This window comes from Leptonotus elevatus, chromosome 3, assembly GCF_054856555.1.
Source record: "Leptonotus elevatus isolate MCC_2025b chromosome 3, RoL_Lele_1.0, whole genome shotgun sequence".
Lineage (NCBI taxonomy): Eukaryota > Metazoa > Chordata > Actinopteri > Syngnathiformes > Syngnathidae > Leptonotus > Leptonotus elevatus.
This window is the reverse complement of record NC_141241.1, coordinates 10,413,200-10,433,006: the sequence shown is the minus strand read 5'-3', so window position 1 is coordinate 10,433,006 and position 19,807 is coordinate 10,413,200. Positions and strand designations below refer to the sequence as shown.

General features: G+C 41.1%; 1 protein-coding gene across 8 annotated transcripts in view; it reads right to left on the bottom strand.

Annotated features, from left to right (window-relative positions):
* The window catches only part of loxl1 (lysyl oxidase-like 1), a 54,899-nt gene that overhangs the window by 14,596 nt on the left and 20,496 nt on the right, over nt 1–19,807 (bottom strand). For 3 of the 8 annotated variants that reach the window (XM_086071780.1, XM_086071787.1, XM_086071781.1), the window contains 2 exons: nt 5,708–5,735; nt 4,106–5,347 (listed from right to left, as the gene is read on the bottom strand). In XM_086071780.1, coding sequence (XP_085927906.1) covers nt 4,106–5,108 — 1,003 coding nt within the window. In that variant the 5' untranslated portion in view covers nt 5,109–5,347; nt 5,708–5,735. Of the gene's footprint in view, nt 1–4,105; nt 5,654–5,707; nt 5,736–6,962; nt 7,728–19,807 lie in introns of those variants that run through there. The other 5 variants (XM_086071788.1, XM_086071786.1, XM_086071784.1 and 2 more) reach the window with 5 other exon arrangements.

Below are 19,807 nucleotides of genomic sequence, written 5' to 3'. Positions count from 1 at the left end.
CTTTTTACATCTCTGGACATCTGTTGTTGTATTTTTTTATTTTTTTAAATAAATAAATTCATGAAAATGACTGTTTTTTATTGTGCGACAAATGGGAGGTGGATTGCACCATGTTATTACTGGTACACATTTTACCAGTACTCTTTGATTATCTATGATGCGTTTTTGCTTTATTTTTTTCAAACGGTTAATAAAAGCAGACGGTATCTAGACTGACTTAACAAATGTTTGTGGTATGTTTATAGGAACCGCATAAGAAGTTTTGACATGTTGTGTTTGCTCAGTGTTTAGCATGCAGGTGAGTTTAAATAAGGGCTTCGGCTTGCTCGCTTCTTACACAAACATCCTTTCTCAGCGCTCACTCGCCGTGTGAGGCCGATGTAGTAGGACAGGGCACACTTCCTGGGGCAGACCATGTAAACATTGTAAGAACCGTGTGAGACCACCACACTTTTGCTTTTTTGCTCTCTCTCGCTCTCTTCCACCCAAGAAAAGACTTTGTTCTCTGCCCCCGCTAATCTTTCGAAATGAGAAATTGGGTCTCTTTTATAGGGATGAAGTGTTTGGAGGGACCAAAGCTGATCGGCTCTCAACAGCATGTGACAATGCCACATATTACGCTCTAAGTGGGGCACGCTTTGGAGACCTTGCCAGGCATTTTATATACGGAAGAAGTTGTAAAAAGGACGTGCAGGCCTGCCTTTAAGATACTTTTAAGCTAAAGACGATGAGCCGCAGAGAAACGACACATCAGAGTATTTCACATTTATTGAGGTCAAATTAAAGACGAACAAGTGACTCATCGTTTAGCACAGCTTTCACAGCACACTGCGTAGCCTTGTAAATGATAAGAAATAAAATAAGGTTTACTGTTTCAGTAGATGGCATACCAACTGTTTGCATGTCAGGATTTTATCATTTCTCAAATGTACTCAAATTCGACAGCCAGACATGATGTAGTCTCCTCTTCAATTCACCTTTGTACTTCATTGTAGTCATGATGATGTCCGTCTGTTAGCTGCTAACTGATGGACATCATCAATTTGATACAATTCTAAAATGTTGATATGCTAACAGTTAGCATATCAACATTTTATAATTGTATTAATTCTTATGCTAATTCATACTCGGCTATGAGATATGATGAAAAGTAAACAGATTGCTATACGTTGATGTCATCTTATTAGCATACCAACAGTTAGCCTCTTAGCATTTCATCAATTTCATCACAAAGAAGAAGAAACGGGCGACAATAAGGAGGGTCTGGATATTATTAGAGACTGATGGCATTCATCGATTGCACCTGTGCATTTCAGTGACAGGGACACTCCGTGCCACAGGTGCGAGGGCAGGAGGCCAGCTGGGTCTCTCGCTTATGCTTAAAACCTGTAAACTTGTATTTTTTTTGATTGGCTGTTACATCAATGCTGTGGCGTCGTTGACTGGCGTGTCAAATTTGGATTTGCACCAGTGGGCGACGGTCGGCTACTCATGAAAACTAGTGGCAGGACGCCGCACACTGCATGACATTTCAATCGTCTTGTCTGCAATGCTCTGTATGCAACGGACCTTGGTTAGACATCATCAACCTAGTGTATCATTAGTAGTCCTCTTCTGTACTATCATGTGATAACTAATGAGCCAAATAACATGGAATGCTTTGCAGCAGCCTTAATGAATTAATCAGTGCCAATTATTGTCTCATTATTCTTTGGCATGCTGGCCAGTGGCTTTGTTTATGAATACTTTATTTGAGGAAGTGTAGTGGAAAGTGTGTATTTTTAAACACACAAACACAACTTTGCTTCTTTTCATTCAGGCACTAAAGTGTTTGTGAATTTGAGGCTAAAATAAAAACACTGATTTGCAATGAGGGGTGGGACTAAATTAAAATATCGAACTGCTATCTTATGCAATTGTCAGATTCAACAGCAACAGATGAACACTACATTGAAGCAGAAGTCAACCCCCCAAAAAGTATTTACAATACAGTATGTTCCATGAGGTCCTACTAGTCTAAGCACGGTATTCTGATTAATCTTGCATTTGTGGATTATTAATGAAGTAGCAAAATCCGCCCGTTTATCCCTCTCAGTAGGCGGCCATTTTGCCACTTGCTCAGGGCTCAGTTAATGACCAATCAAGGCTCATCTTGCAAATGCCACATGACCAAGCTCAGAAAACAGGTGAGTACTTTTTTGGAATACTTGAACCTGAACTTGAACTTTCATTGTGGTATACCCACATAAGTTGAGTTTGAGACAACTACTAAGTGTTTCTGATAAGCGACACAATTCAATGTTCGCAAAATTGTTGAGTTAAGATGGGTGTATTTGTGTTGGCTATGCCCACTACATGTGCCACACGAGCATCCCACCCAAATCAACAAGTGTAATTTTTGGCCACCTAATGAAGTGCTGCCTCCAAGAGTGAAAATACATGCTCTTACTCTCATTACGGTTGCACATTCTATTCTTCACACTGCAGGCTAGTAGTAAGAGCTCTCCTCATCCCAACCCTGTGAGTCGTAGTCTACATTGGCTCTGCTGTATTGGTGGGACAAGCAGTGGCTCATTTGCATGAGTTGGGACTGGAAAGTGATTGTATGTAAGTGTGCTGGGGACATCTGGGAACTATTTTGAATTGCAAAAAAAAAAGTACAATGTCTCCTTTAATACAAACGCAGCAGACACCCTCTACCTGTCATCATGAGTGTTTTTGTTGACTTGGTTTTGATGAGATTTTGTTTTGTCATATTTTCCTTTTTATGTCTTGTCTTGCCTGTTTTTGTTTCCACCTATCGGCTCGCTCCAGCTAACACATTTCTTGTCCATATGTGCGTCAGATTGTCTTGTCAGTTCATTTGTAACTAGCTCTCTAGCCTCTGGTTTCTTTGTCTTTGAGGGTTTCATTGTTTCTCGTTTCTGTTGTTGTTGTCATCAGTCACTTTTGAGTCATGTCGTTTCCTATTGCGGTGAGGTTATACACAGTTTTCGTTGAATCTGGATTTTTACGTTGAATCTTCTTTTTATTAAATTATTATTATTTTTTTTAAATAAATACATTTGTTTTGAGATTACTCCTCCTTGGTCTTGCCTCCAACACCAAGAAAACCTTCGGTTTGTGACAGTCCCAGCACGATAACAGCGTCATTGTTTTCCGCAATGCAGCAATTACAAGCATAACTCCTCTGTTGCTCCCTTAACCTAACAAACTGGGCCAGTGACGACTGAGCTAGCTAAGACATCTGTACGCATGAAGTCATTTAGCGCTGTGAGCTCCTTGGGTGCTGAATGAATGAAGCTTTTGCGAGCATGAGGGAAGACCAGAACAAAATCTGTCATGTTAATGCTGAGCGTTAACAGCCCTCTGCGTTGAACATATTGGAAAACTAACGTCATTTGTGCCTCGGTAGAAAAAACAAGTTTATCTTAAGTACTGTTTGTTGTTCAACTGAAGTCTCTTTTACATCCCAAGACTCTTGCCGGGACTTTCCATATCACCCTTTCTTGTGGGGAGTGGTGATTCGCTGTATAAACCACCCCCTCTCGTTCCAACCCACCCCTTTCGAACCTTGTTTACTCTCTCTTGTCCCCAAATGCAGGAGGGAGCCCCACCTCTCACCAGACGCGATGAGGTCACCATCGCCGTTAGCAAACTGCACGTGAAGCACACAGAACCCCACTCACATGCAAACAGTGCTTCTTGTGTGCTGGGCTTTCTTAAAAAAACGACACAAGCAGATTGAAATCTTGAATTCTCCCCATAAAAAAAGTCAGGCTGACTCTTACAAAGATTGCTTAAGACATCTGATAAACATGCTCAAAGATGATGATTGCATATTTAAAAGGGCGGAGAGAGTGAGTGCTCAACTTTTGCATCATTCAAATTCTTTTCAGGAATTGCGACGAGAAAGGCAAAAATCCCTGCAGTGGCTGCAAGTGAAGTATTAGTCTGCTTGACTCTGAAATATAAAAAAAAAACTAAAGAGTCTTCTGCAAACCCCTAACTCTCTCTGGAGAGCCAACTTCCAGAACAATATGTGTATATTTGTCATTTTTGTAAACTATTCCAGTGCAAAAAAATAAAAAGCAGATTATTTTACCTCTTTGCTCTTGTTGATATACGCTCCCGACGTTTGTTTGCTCAATGGCGGAGTTTGGAGAGATTCTGCCAGGTGGGACAGGCTGCAGGAAGGGGGGCTGCGGTCTTGCAAATGGTGGGAACTGCTCATACTGAGGACTCCGTACTGGTGCTTGCCCCGCCGTTCCTGGCTGGTCCACTCTGCTGTCGGGGACAGAGGCGGCGGGGTCCTCGTTGAACAGACTGTGGGTGTATCTGCGGTCCAGGCCATCCGCTAACGATGGCTGAGCGGCCTGTGGAGGCACCGCAGGGTTGGACCCGTAGCTGTAAGACTGGTAGAAATGGTAACCGTCATCTGTGAATTCAGGTTGCGAGCCAGGCGGTACCGGGCCCATACCGTACCCCATTCCGGTGTACCCCTGTCCTCCGGCGTACGATCCGCCGGCGTAACCTGCTCCGGGAACTGGTTGAAAGGGCGGCTCATAGCTCCTGTATGGTCCCTCATAACTGGGCTCAAAAGGTAGAGGTTGGTAGACGGGCTGTTGAGGAATGGGATACTGAGGGTAGGACGGTATGTTATACGGCGATGAAGGGTAGGAAGATGAGGAGCCTGTGGATTGTCTGACCCGAGTGCCGGAGGACCCCTGGAAGGGTAATCCACCTGATGTTTGCCTCCAGTTATCAGGCACTTGCCCGAAACCGAAAGGATGCCTGGCTTGTCCACGGATAGTCTCAGAGGATCCCCGTGAAGGCGCTTGTCTGCGGACGTTTCCACCTTGAGGTCTACGGGATGACTCAGGGCGGGTGTCAGCAACCACTATTCGGTGATCTTGGTCCTCCGTGCCGGTCCCGGCGGGAACGTATTCGGACCCACTGTTAAGCAGGCTGAACACTTGACCGTTGTTCTCCCACTGGATCACCTGCCGCCACGGGGCGGCTGAGCCGTCCTGCCTGGAGGTCCGACTCTGACTCTGGGCCTGCCCCGATCCCGCCAGGACGAACACTAAACAAACAACAGGCAGCATTGTAACTTGTGACTCAAAACACCTGTAGCGCTGTCAAAAAAACATGAGTGTCCTGTTTCCTGGGGTTGGTGTGTTGGCAGCCTTGAGATGATGCAGGGCTTCTGCTCAGGCACATCTGCGGCTCTTCTCCTGACAAGCGAGAGGAAGGTGAAAGACGTGGTAGTCTGTCCAACGTCAGACGTTCCTGCCTGCCTGCTGCACCGCTGCAAGTTTCTATTTGCCTGATTGCTTACAATGAGCTGTGAAAAAAAAAAGTTTTTTTCTCTTCTCTTTTTTTAAGGAGAGGTCCCACATGGCCCTAGTGCTAGTGATGTTTCCTGGCCTGCAGCAGGCCAGCCCTCCGTGAGGCCTCCAGAATCAACATTACCATCTGCAAAGGCATGTACTGTAAAATACACCTCACTTCTCACAACTTCTTGGACTCTTCACATTGTGTCGCATGGACAGGCATATACACATATGCGAGCAACAGGTGTTTTATATGGCTGCTATTATTCTATTGCTTTACCTTTTAAACTTCTACCACAATAATGACAAGCAGATGTGAGGCTTTAATTGGTAACAGTGAGCATTCTGTCATAGAGAGCGGTTATACTAACACAATGAACACATGGTTGGAGCACGTTGCTAAGGGAAAGGAAACAAGCAGTGAGTCCCTAGGAGTCATACACGAACAGGAAATTCTTAAAAATGCACAATTTACTAAGAATGGGCCTTAAAATTCTTTACCGTTTGCTTTACATCAACCAAACTCACCTTTAACTGAATATTTTCTATTACAAAAGAAATATTCTGAACATGTGTTGCCAATTGCATCTCTTTAAAATTCCGCTCTTGCTTGCACTCATTTAAATTTGTAGGCACCCAAGACAATAATTGTGCTACAGATTATCAAATGTATGTTTTATTCTCCATCTCTTATTTCTCCTCTTTTCTATTATATGTACTCCTTCTACATAGTGCCCCCTAGTGTTCATAGTGAGGCACCACATAACTGAAATACCTTGTGTTACAGGCTACATTTAAGTGAGAATAGGAGCAAGATAGCTAGAAACACATGCAGTTAGATATGAAAATGTTTTTAATGACACGTTGTTACTCTTAAAATATTATATTTAAGTAAAACCTGTGCCATGTTCATGAAAAAAAGAAAGAAAACAAATTTCCATCACAATTTCAGTGATGTAATGCGATCAGTGCTTGCTATCAGCAAGTACTCAAATGTGTATCACTGCCAACGTTATTACATTTTTGTAATTCCCAAGTTTTGGGATTTTTATTAGTATTATTATTTTTTTATTTAATAAAATATATTCCATATGAACTTTATTTTTCCTCTAAATTTACTTATTTTCTAATACTATTTATACTTAGAGTTGTTTCCCCCTAAAAATTATTGTATTCATAAAATTAAGAATAGAATATATTTTTAACATTCCCAAATTAACATTTATTACATGCATATTACAATTTAATTATACAAAGTGCATGAAATGTATTTATTATTATTACGTAAGACATTTTATTTCAGTACAAGTAGATTGCAAATATAACAATACAATAGAAAAATGTTGTCGTATGGTTATAGTGGATGGGCCCTGTTTAAAGTGGGAAGTGTGTTCTCTCCTCCCATATCCTGACACACAGACAGCAGTGCCACAAAAACTCCTCCACCCCTCAATACCCCCCTATCACAAACATACACACATGCCCACACACACAAACACACACGTACACAAAAGACCCCCTGAGGCTGTGAGCTGAGACACAGTTGAGCCCAAAGTGGTACTGCATGCACTCGAAACGTTCATTTGCACAAATGTTCAGAGACGAGTCATTAGTCGGCATGCTCACGTGGGATTGGAAACGAGCTGAAATGCACGCAGGCAGAAACAAAAAATACAATCCACTCCTCTGTTATCAAAGTCAGCAGTTTAGAAGGTGTTTTCCTTGGACGCCACTGGCCACACAGCGATGTCACACGCCCAAGAAAGGACAACATTCCTCCAGGCCTTAACATTCCCTTTGTGTCCCATAGAAACGCGGCACTTGAGTGCATTTGGTCAGGGGAAAATAACATGTTTTGAGCTATGGATAATCTGTATTTATTTACATTTCAATGGTTTTTAATTGGATATTTTTCTGTAGTTGACAAAGACATACAGTAATTAAATAAAAACACTCCCTTTTTTATCAAGTTCAGGCTTGGCAGAGGTAACAAAACATGTAAACTTGAATTCTTGTCTGACGTATAGACATTAATGAACTTTTGTGTGGAATTATTCGACATGCAGAATGCAGTCAAGAGAAAATACATACGAAGTGAAGAACTTTTTACACCATTATCCAACATCAACAGTCGTTATTGTGACTTAAGTTATAATTTTAATACTGAGGAACCATTGTAGAAAATGGTTAAGGTTATACAATTTTGCGGCATGTTTTCAATGGCAACAGTGGAGGATTTTAAAAGGTCATAGTTTTGCATTCAAGCCATAATACAACAGGAGTGACACGTGCTTATTGTTTCAGTTGCAAGACACCCTTGCAGTAAAGATGTGAACTGTCACTGCACGCTTTGAATGCTTTGGAAAATGTTGCCCCTCCCACCCATCACATACACATTTATTATTATAATTTTTTTTTACATACACACCATTATCCATTATCCAAAAGCCACAGTGTCCAAAGTACTATTAAAGTTAACATTTCAGAAGCAGAAAAAAGTAAATCAAAAAATTAAAAAATAAATTTTTGTTGTATAATTGCATTTTCAATTGGACTTTTATTGTAATTAGTAATAAATGTGTCAGTTTAGCACAAATTGTCCATAGGATCTCTTAATGGTTCCAAATGTAGCATTCTAATGCTCCAATTTTGATTGCCTGTGCAATACTACGAAAACAACTTGCTAATTATCAAAGTGGTAGTGCTGTGCAATTATAATATGGTGCTGTACGTTTCTATATAAAGCAAATCAGAGAGACAAGGTGTAAGATTAGCAGAAAATTGGTTTAAATCGTGACAGTTTTCCCACTTCACGTACACGTTCATAAGCCAGATAGCTTCATCAAGGTGTGCGCATTTCCTTCAAGCTCGTTTGCATGCATGTCAAAGCCTTGTTTTTCTTTCTCGTTTAGCAATTAATGATACTCAAAGATGTTTTTTTCTGGTGATACAGCTTGGGGCTTTTTATTTCTTTTGCACCCCCCTCCCCTTTTCTCCATGCTTAATTACAGATTGATCCCAGAGGATTTTTCTCCAGCAAAAGAAAACTGCTGTGAGAGACACTGGGAATGTCTTGAGATGCTGTCAGTGGAACATTCCAGTGAGATTTGCAGAGTTTTTTCCCCTTCTTTTTGTGTGTGTTGCTTCCGCCGCCTCTGCTGCCGAGTGCCTTGTCACGTCGTGCCTCAGAGAAATACTCTGAAAAGAGCGCTTTTAATGGGAGTGACTGTGCAGAATGGGATGAAAGCCCCGAGTAGGGAAGCCGAATGCGACTATTGTGGAATGTTACTTAAGCTCAAACGTCCTTGAGGTGGCTTGATTTGGGGGCGGGTGCTTTTAGAATAAGCTATTACTTTGTGTTTTTTAGGTTTACGTTTACTAGGAAGGACAAAACTTGACAAGGGGTTTTGAAAGAACTCGAAGTGGCTAGCACTAGCAGTTAACATTAGAGGGCTAATTTCCATACCGACAGTCAACTCCCGGCGTTAAAATGACAGCACGGCACTGAAATGCTTTTTCACACAGTCAAGCTTCCACGCTCGTCAGTCAGCTAGCACTAGCAGCTAATTTCAGAAGACTAGCTAGAGTCAAATTTCCGGCGAGGTTTGTTTATTTACCTTGATTGGGCATCAAACTGTAATGATAAAGCACACTTTTACTACAGTAACATGCTATAATCAAAAATAAAACACAAATGAATGTCCCCTTTTTAAAAAAATTAAAAATACAATTATAGCAAATTTCCCCTTCTCTAGCTCCTCTCTATGCAGCAAGTGTCTAGCATTAGCACTAGCTAAGCAGAATCATCCCCGTAGAGACTATTAGTCAATTCCTGGCTCAATAAGTCAGCACTGTAAGCTAGCGGACTAGTTAGCTGTTGCACAGTTAACTGGTCAGTCAGCCTGTTGCTAGCGCTAGCAGCTAATGTTAGCCACTAATTCCCATGGCTACCAGGCAGTCAACTGAATGTTGAGTCAGGACTCAAACATGACTGAATGGCACTGAAATGCTCCTTCGCACAGTTAGCAAGCGAACTAATTAGTCAGCCATTAGCTAAGACAAGGTAAGGTTAAAGGGCTAATTTCCGCGCTGACTAGCAGTGAAATCTTAAACGCAAAAACGCAACAATAAAACGCACGCTATCAGTTACACAGTGTGCTAGTCAAGCAACCAAGAACCAAGCTAACATTATTAACTATATTCTCATGGCAACCGTCAACGTCGAATGCTGTCTGTTGCAGACCAAATATACTCCTTTCAATGATTCATAATGCTACACTTCAGACAGCTTTGTGATGAACAAATCTGTGTTTCACATCTGAATTCAGTATGTACTGTATTTTTGTTAACAATCTTCAGAAAATGTCAATTCAAAGACTGGAACCTTGTGCGGCAAACAGTATTCAGGTCATGTTTCTTTTATCATTATTAAACTCCAAGTAATATCGCGCCATTAATTGTGAGCCGCCATTGAGGTAATCTGTAGGTCATCTTAATTTATGCACAAAAAAAAAAATCTGACTTGATTGTTGTACCAATGGCAGCCAATGTTGCAGATGTTATTCCACACTCAATTCCCTTCTACAGTGTTCTCTGCTTACCGTTCGGCTTTGATATGTTGCTTTTAGTGACACAATATTTTTGTTCATGGCATCTTTGCCAGCATAGTGAAAAGAAAGCAAGAATAGGAATAAAGCATGCAGACATTCAGACAATTGAATTAAGGCACCATCGCTACGTTAAAAACACATACGACCAAAGCAACATTGGCATATTCAAGGACAACATATGCTAAAATCGTATTTCTCTTAACATGCTTGCCAGTAAAAAAAGAGGACAAAAATGAAGTCATCACTTGTCTCAAGGTCGCTCGTTATGAAAGGAGACGGGTGGCAATGGCCGCACCGCAAAAACGCGCGACCTTCCCTTGACACCACCCGTTCTTTTTTACTTTCATCTGCTTTGCTCACTGTCGCACCAAATAGCCACTTATTATTACTTCCATCCAGCGTTGCTGCGTCTCAGGCCGCTGATTGCAAACACATTGGGGGCCATTCCGCTCACGTCCGCACCCTTTTGAAGTCCTCACCTGCTTTGCATTAATTTCATTTTCATTCAAGGAGAGTCATCAGGCACCTGCGCTCTGGAGTGCAAACGCCCCTCAGCGCGTAAGATAACTCTAATGTGTTCAAATGGACCTTGTGATCTCTCTTCAACGAGATTTAAAGTGACGGTTTGTTTTGTTGAGAAAACTGATTTAGTGTTCCAGGTGTGTTTGCAAATCTTCTGAGAGCTGTTGGCCAAGTTACTTACAAAATCAAATATATTATACTTATGTGAGTTGATTTAATGGGCAGCACAGTATGTTTGCATGGTTGCATGTTTGAATCTCTTGTCTAGCATTCCTGTAACATCTCACCGTGCTTCCGTGGATTTTCTGCAAGCGCTGATTAGTATTTAACTAAGGAGCTGCTTGAAAAATGACCGGATGTTCAGGAAACTCTTGAAATTCCGACGGACAGTCTGTTCTTGATGGTAATAACTCAAAGGGTATCCAAAGTACTGTTAAACCAAACAGAAAGGCTGGACTTAGACAGACACCCAAGTCTCAGTGAGAGGAGCAATACATTCTGACTTTGTCTAGACTTGTGGTGGATTTAAAAAATACCTTTTGCGAAATGTTTTATAGTTCAGAAAAAAGAGACCATCTGGTCACCACAAGGTTGAAATACATTGCAACTTGCTGGACTGTGATTTTAACAGGGAAAATATCTAATATAATGTTATTTGTACATGCCTTACATCACCGTGTTAGAACAAAAAGTGAACGTTACTACGGAGATCCTGCTGCCATGATGTCAATATGTGTAATGGCCTGAGTTCAACTTCGGGAAAGGCAGTAAAAGCAGATAAAAGGCTCGGTATGCTGGGAACTCGCAAGAAAAGATAATAACCTGCCCCACTGTACACATTTTTGCAACTGGCCGTGCAAAACCCCAAGACTGACCCCACCCGTACTGCTTTGTACAGTAACCCAATGTTGAGTCAATTAAACTGTGCCTCTGAGAACCACTCCTGGCCCCCAATGCACGATCAAGCCAAGATTGTCCTGATTGTTCCCATGAGATTGTTTTGGACGCATTTCATTGCTTACATCTTTGCTATTCTTACTGGAATCAGATGGATTGTAAAGAAAGGCAGAAATTCAACTGAAATGTGACTAACACACCATATATTTATTGGAATAGTCTGTAATTGTGGGGTGAATAACAACAACAAAATGTCAACCTTTATTTGGACATAATGTCATACTAAAAAGATTGGAGGGAAAGCAAAAAGGAGGGGCTGCTGACGGCCGTACTTTCCACAGTGCTGTGATAGCCCTGTAGCTTTTTTTTTTTGTCTTGCCGCACTGATATTCACATTTCGTTGATGCCGTTCCAAAAACGATTGATAGCCTGTCAAAAGTATATTACTTGAGATGCATTTTTGGGCTAGACTGGACACATGAAACACATACACATCTAACCGCAGGTAAATAGATATCTAAATGGTGGAAAGGTAAACAACTTTTAAATACATATTCGTTATATCAGGCTCGCATTGACAGGGTCTTTCTGATCCGTCTGTTATTTGCTAACGTGACGCTGCAGTTACCCTATCCGCATTTGGAAGAGGCCTAACTTTGATCTGAAGATATCCGTGACGTATATCTGAATAGTTCAAGTGACACAATTTAGTTTTTTTTTTTTCAAGTGGCCCAATTCGGATATGCATCATGGCAGCATGAGTATATTGAGTCAGATCTTCAGATGGGAATCAGGTCTCTACTAAATGATGTGTCGGACTTTTGCAAATGTTAGTGCAGCATATTCACACAGATCATATGTTCCCGGTCAATTTAAGCTGGACGTCACTTGAAGTGCACTGCTTAATACAGCGAGTCCTCGAGTTACGTCCGAATTTTCGACTTAAGTTGGATTTTACCCTTAAAGTCGATATTTACATCAAAATATTTAGTACAGTAATTTTTAAAAATATTTGCGCCACCGAGAAGGGCCGGAACCAATATTTTGTGCAGAGCGGAGCTAATTCAAACTTAAACACGGAAATATGATGCACCTGATGGCGAGCCGACCTGCTCGAAGGATGCCCGTTGCTAGAGGTAGCAACAACACAACTTCAAATAACTTTAAAATGGTGCAATTACTGTGGGAAATTAACGAAAAGGAAGGTGCTACGGACGAGGCACGGAAGCCTTAAAGTCGAAACGACGTAGGTCACGTACGACAACTCGAGGACTCCCTGTACGAGGTAGATGCCACGGAGTTCCGACTTCCGGGTTTCACACATCAGCGTCGTTTCCGGCCACTGATGGCTGCGTTCCATCACTCACACCCTCACCCCTGCGCCCCACAACCGCAAGTTGACGCCCATCTCTGAAATGCTTTGGACAACTGAGACAGACACACTACACAGAGGCGTAAGCGCAAGAACAGGAACGCGGCCCACACGTCGCAAACAGGAAACGGAAACAAAGCTGATGTGTGAAAACCAGGAAGTCGGACGTCCCGCCTCTTCCGTGGCATATACCCTATTGTGCATGTACACTGGTGTCTGCGTAAACAACACAAACACCTACTATGAATGTAATTTACAGCAAAATCAAAGTGTTAAATACCGTCTAAATTTGCTACATTTAAGGTGTGTGTTTCGTTAAATGAACAACATAATTGCCAATGGTGGACAGTGGACTAATGCCAAGGTTACCCTCATCTAAATCAATTGAGGTAAAGCCAGTATACCATTTGCGGGGCAATCGTTGATGAGTGCTTGCAAAGGCAGAGCATGTTGATTTCTCGTCAGGCTTGGTTCAAGGTTGCAACATTCGCTAAAGATTTTCTAAACGTTCTCCATGTTCAAAATCTCCTCCTCCTACTAAACTATTAAAACTGTTGGCGATCTAGAGAACGTTTATCGACCTTGAACAACCTCTGATGAGAAATCAACATTAGCTACCTTCGCAAACTCAATATTTGCCCCTCAGTGGGATATGGGTTCAAGAGTCTAATATTTGTCTTGTTTATGTCTTACTGTATACTTCCACAACCAATCCAGGAAGTGGTCTCCCTGTCACCTGGTGTCCGTTGGGATTGTCTCCAGCAATTAACGACAAGTATGAAAAATGAATAAACGGGTGTTTACTTCCACATTGCCACTGCATGATGTTAACATTTGCGGAGTTTGGGTGTCTGCGCATGTGGCTTGTTTCATGTGTTCCTTCAGTGGAAACACAGTCACATCAGACAAAAAAATCTGATTTTGGCATTAAATTAGAAGAGAGCACGTGGACCTTCAGTATGAATTCAGCGTTGACATCCACTTCTTTTACATGACATCGCTCGTCTAATGTGTTTGCACGAGTACAGATTTGCGACCAGTAACCCTTAGCTCAGACTCAAACTAAAAAGGCAGGGGGCGGGAGCATAGGGGCTAATTTGAGCTTGCCTCCATCATGACAGCATACTCCGGTGCAGACGGCTCAACCTCAGGGAAGGACAACGAGGCAATACCCAATCTAAATCGGAGATTATAATGCAAACAGCCCTGAGGGGTTCGCTAATGGCTAAGGTGAACCCGAGAAGCAGCTACGATTCCGAATCAGGAATACTAATTAGGTCTCTCAGGGACGCGGCTATGGACGGCGGGGTAGCGGCTACGGCTGGATTAGTAAAACCTAAAAGTAACGAGGGAAATCAAGATTAGGGATCTCGTAAAATTCCATTGTCATTTAGCTTTGTGAGGAAAAAGGAGGAAAGTCTGCAAACGTGCCAGTGAGCCCCTTTCATTGAGCTCAGAAAGGGTCCACTCCACAGATGTCCTGTTTCGTCCACGCCCCAGAGAAGTGTGGCCTACCCCCTTGTCCTCCAAGCTGATCACTCCACTCCACTCCCTCCCCATTTTTAAACGTTCTCCAAACGACACAACAAGGTCCTGGTAATCAGATATACCGACAAAGACAGACAACAACCGCATCGAAAATCATCTCACATCTCCGCTTGATAGTGTTCAAGGAGAAAAGAGTCAAACACACAAAAGGAAAAGAGTGAATCCGTGGCTATTCACAGTTTACCATTATCGAGCTTACCTCTTCATGTTTTTTCAATGAAACATAACATATTTTTTTCTTAAAAACTCATCTATTCTTGACTGTGCTTATTTCTGTGCTCTTTCTGTCAGTCCCCACAGTGCACTCTAAAAACAGTTGGGTCAAAAATAACCCAACTATGGGTCAAAAATGGACTCTATTTGACCCAACTTTGAGTCGAGAAATGGATCTTTTTTTTTTTAAAAACAGCTCATAAAAATTCGGTCAGATCCTTTACTTGGGTCCAAAAATTGGGGCATTTTGTATAAAACAACCCATAAAGTGGATCGGTCCATTTTTTTTCCATAATTGGGTTACTTTTGACACAACTGTTTTTAGAGTGCCATGTCACAAAATCTCCCTGCTCCCCCTGCGGCACGCTGACTACGTTTACATGCAGTCAATATTCGGGTTAAGGTCAGAATTCCGGTTTCTGAAACAATCGAGGTAACACGTTTACATGCGTGGCGGAAAGAGTTACTCCCGTTTACATGCTCATTTGTGCTTGATTGGACCGCCTACAACGTAATTACGTAAATAACGTCATTTCCGCTTTTAACTTACTATACGTTCAAAAAAAGACATATTTATGTCACTAACCACGCTAAATAAAGTAGTTTCCTCCTCGCTCCAGAAGTGTTTTTGTTTTGCTGCAAGCGTCATGTTTGTTTACAACGGTTTGATTATTTCCAGTGGGTTACATGCCACAAGCACGGACTTATATAATGTATTTACTGTATGTGTATATAGGCACAAACTGTGGCGTTTTCGCCGTAAAGACACACAATAATGTGAAAACGCAGTGGAGAAATCAATGTTATTCAAGGGAGGCTCCTTTAGCAAGTAGGACGGAGCTGCGCATACAAGTCGTGACTACATAGACCAAGATTCCTTGCGGATCAAATAAGCGAAGAAAAGAAGCCGAAGAAGAAAATAGCGAGCATGCGCCCAGCAAAAAACTTTGCCCCGATCGATCAAGATATTCCGAATGCGTTTTTATGAGCAAAAATTCCGGTTATGAAAGGAGTAACCCAGGGCTGTTATTCAGGAGTTTTAAAAACCCGAATAAGAGCGTATTCGGGGTTTTGCGCGTGTTTACATGGCCTTACAAAACCCGAATATTGCCAATATTCGTGTTTTAGAAGGGTTATTGCCTGCATGTAAACGTAGTGTGTGTTAGCGGAGAAGTTAATGAGCGAAGGTTCCAGTAGTAGTATTGGTAGTGGCGATGTAAGTGCCTAAGTAAAGAAAATGAGGCCTATTTTCGTGCCCAACACAAGACTAGTGTAAAGTCAGTGTAACTGTGCACATAGTTGGAGTTTAATTTATTTGATTGTTTTCACAAGCTGAAGGAAGTGTTTGTGCCATTGTACACCATTGTGGGATGGAATGCAGTCAATTTACGGCCAAATGAAGCGACTCCCCTCTATCCTATTAAAATCAGGTCGGTGGAAGCACACTCATGCTTGACATTGCCTTTTCATGGCGAAACCTTAAAGAGCTCATGAAACTTTGACATTCTGCCCATATTGAACAGCATAGACAAAAAAGCTAGGCAAATTCCCTGTCTAAGATACTTTGGGCTCCACTTGAATGGATTTCTCAGTAGGAGTTTGTCAAAGTACAAGTCCTGGATTTCATCTAAAATGGCTGACTTCCTGTTTAATTTGGGGTGTGGGTCCTTAGGAATTTTCTCTGCGTCCCGTCCTGATAGACGTGTCCACCCATTTATGCGTTGATTGGTGAAATTGATGTCCAGAGCTTAATTTTTTTTCAAACTTTCCAGAGGGCGCTACTGAGTGAATTTTGGGTGAGAGTGTTTGTGTCCCTTTAAATACAAATATTTTCACAAGGATACACACACACACACACACCAAGAGGGTCATTAGACTTCTAATGAGGGGCGCTGTTGTTTTGATCAAGGCATCTCCAAATTCCGGACCCTTCACCAGGGCTAATTTGCTGATCATAGCCTATATTATGCGCAAATGGCCGCCATAATGTTATTCAAATGACTGCGTTGCGCACCGTAACGGATCCGCCATCATGTTCAAAGTGCTTCTCGCTTTGCATGCTAATTGAAATAAGGGCTAAAAAAAAGTCCAGCGGTAATTGAGCAATGGGGAATTTAGGGTTGGTGTGTAGAAAATATGATGAGGTGGGTACATTTTTCGCAGCTGAATATAATTATTGGCAGATGATGATACGTCGATCAACCTGTAAATAAGATGGTTGCCTAACTTTGTGCATCCATTAACAAAAAAAATTACTCACGGTTTTGAGGTTCCATGTTTAAAGTGGTATAGAAAATGGACTGAACTAAAAGATTGACAAACATGACAGCATAACAATGTTTTCCTTAATATGCCGTGATGTGGTACAGTTGCAAACCAAATTCCTTTTTTTGGCATTTCAGTTCTGTATCTGGGGACTGCTACGATATGCTGTAATGCGATATAGTCGCAAAGTATTTCCTTTTACATTCTCTGGAAACTGCTACAATAAGGTGTTATGTGATCACAAACCTATTTGCTTTTGGGGTCAATGGCAAATCTAATTCTTTGTTTTATCGTTAGTGGCAAACATTGGTTATGTCCTTTCTTCTTTTTCTTTTCTTTTTTTTTTTACAAGGCATTCTTCATTTTGCGTCGCCTCCCCTCATCTAGCCCGCCTCCCTTCTTTAGCCAGACAGAGTGATGAATCTGATACGCCAGCGAGTCAGATTACATTATGCAGTTCTCACAGATAAGAGAAGAGCGAAACAACTATTTTCTTTGGCCTTATCTCCTCCGAGAGGCTGTGTTTCTAAAAGGGGAACCAGCCTCCCCGGCCAGATTTCATTAGTCATTCTGATGCGAGGCCTTCAGTGCTGATTAGACTTTATGGGCTGGGAGATTTCACACCGCCGTACTTGCACTTTTTTTTTTTTTCCTCCTCCTTCTTCACACCCTCCCTCAAGGTTATATATACACATACAAGCACGTGGAGCACATACACAATGAGCATGCTAATTGTTTAGTTCAGGTGTCGCACGTGGAGGTCACACTTTAAAAGGTTTGGATATTTTTGGTCGGGCAGCGAGCGTGAATTTAAGCCTCTTTGGTGCAAACCTGCACTGCACTACACTGCACTGGTCGCCCCCAAAGGGGTTACAGACCTTTCATGTTTACGATGACCGCAATGAAGTCCTATTCCTCCCGAAAAGAAGCCATCATTCAGACTTTCCATGCATCTATAGAACATGTGGACTCCATCTGAAAGAGCAGACCATATGACATGATGTTTACATTTACATCGGAGCACAATCCGTTTGTTTGGATTTTACAGCAAAGTGTCCCATAGAAAATGATGGTGATGATGTCATACACGTTTGGATACCAGTGTAGCGCGATTAAATTGCAGATTTCAGATTTTACGTGAGAGGCAAATCTCTTCATCAAAACTTAACCAAAGCTGGCTTTGTAGGGTCTTTTGTTCTTTTATTCATATTTTACATGACAAACAGATTCACTCCTAATAAGCTCAATTTCTGCTAATGGTTTACCTGGCCCCAAAAGACAGCCGAAATAGGCTTTAGCTCACCTACGAACGTATTTTTCCCCAAAATTTGGTTGAACTCCAGATCGTGCCACTTACTGTATGTATTTCATTGTGCAAAAAACACAGTTCAAACTATAGAATATTCTATACTGTATGTTATATTAATAAAATATTATAATGTATATTATTTTTTCAATTATCATTCATTTTTCTTTTTTTTTTCTTTACATAATGACATTATTTATAAACATTTTTTTAATGCAAAAATAAATGTGATATATTAGCTTTCTATTTTGTTTCATTTAACATGTTGGGGGAAAACAAACACACACACACACGAATGTTCAACCACTTTTTTTCTGACGTATCAGTATTAGTACTCAACTGTTGGGTAGTCACAGATGTTGATACCAACTACCGATACCACTAATACTTTTGATACATAAAATTTCCCAAAGAAAAAACAACGACTGGAAATTTTATAGAAAGACCTATATATCCCAATATTTTAAAATTGCATGAAAATAATTGCAATTTTTTATTTAATTGTATTTATTTCATAAAATACCTATTTTGTATAGAACACACAGTACAATTGTCATAAATAAATAATAATTCAGTAACCAGAAACCATCCCAGTACAACATTATTTTTATAGCATTTAACATTTTGAGTATTTAATGGCCCTTATTCATCCATAGACAAACACTAAAAAGCAATTTAGTTATGTACTGGTAGGTTATTTTTAAATGCCTCCCTCTGATAAATGCCTTAGCCCTAGTAGACATGTGGTACTTTTTGCATTTGAATACATCCACAATAATATGAGGACTTATAGCGTGAGATGTTATTCTGAAGTGCTTGTTGCTAAATGTTGAACTTCAACACTAAAGCACAATTTCGCCATATCGCACAAGTTTAGGGGTGATGAACTTTAGAGATTTCCACTGTTAGTACCTCCCCCAGACACACACACACCCACACACACATTGTTCTTACATGTGCTGCTTCACGGTCTTATAGCATCTCCTACACCTGCAGCTGTACCGCAGCTGGAAGCGTCAATGCCTTGCGCCAAAGCACCCCAGCAGTAAATGTAACACACGTGTCGTAAAGATTCCACAATGACACATGCTGCCCATTCTCTCTGTAAATAATAATGGTGGGTGTTGTAAAAAAGGTTTTACCTGAAAACACCCAAAACCTAAACTGACCGTCAACAAGTTGCTGCCCTCTTGTGGACACCTCACAATAGATTAAAAGGGGGAAAACATTACAATAATCCCCAGAAGCATGATTTATCTTGATGGTGTCAGCTCAAGCGCATATTAGAGATGATCATGGAGAGCATCTCACAGGAAGTAGAATTGTACAATACACGCACTTTGAATGAGAGCCATTTTATGTAGGAGGAGTTTAGAAGTATTTTTTCTACAGGATGTTTAGCATTTGAATTCCATTTCTTGGTCTTCAAAAATATTTAGTTGCTTAATATTTAGTCTCGGGTTAACATGTTCCATAACATATTCCATCTCCTAGCCCTAAAAAATTACTTATTTGCCATCAAAGAATATGTCTCGTGGTTTACATTTTCCATAGCCCGTTTGTTTACCTTCAAAACATATTGAGTTGCCTTCACAGTATGATTGCAGTTTACTCTGAGATCAAGTGATTGAAGAGTAGTTAGTTCTTCTTCACGCACGTCATTAACATGGTTTTGTCTTTTGCTACATTGTGGGGCCCATCCATGCGTGTTTTTTTTAGTTTAACTACAATTGTGGAG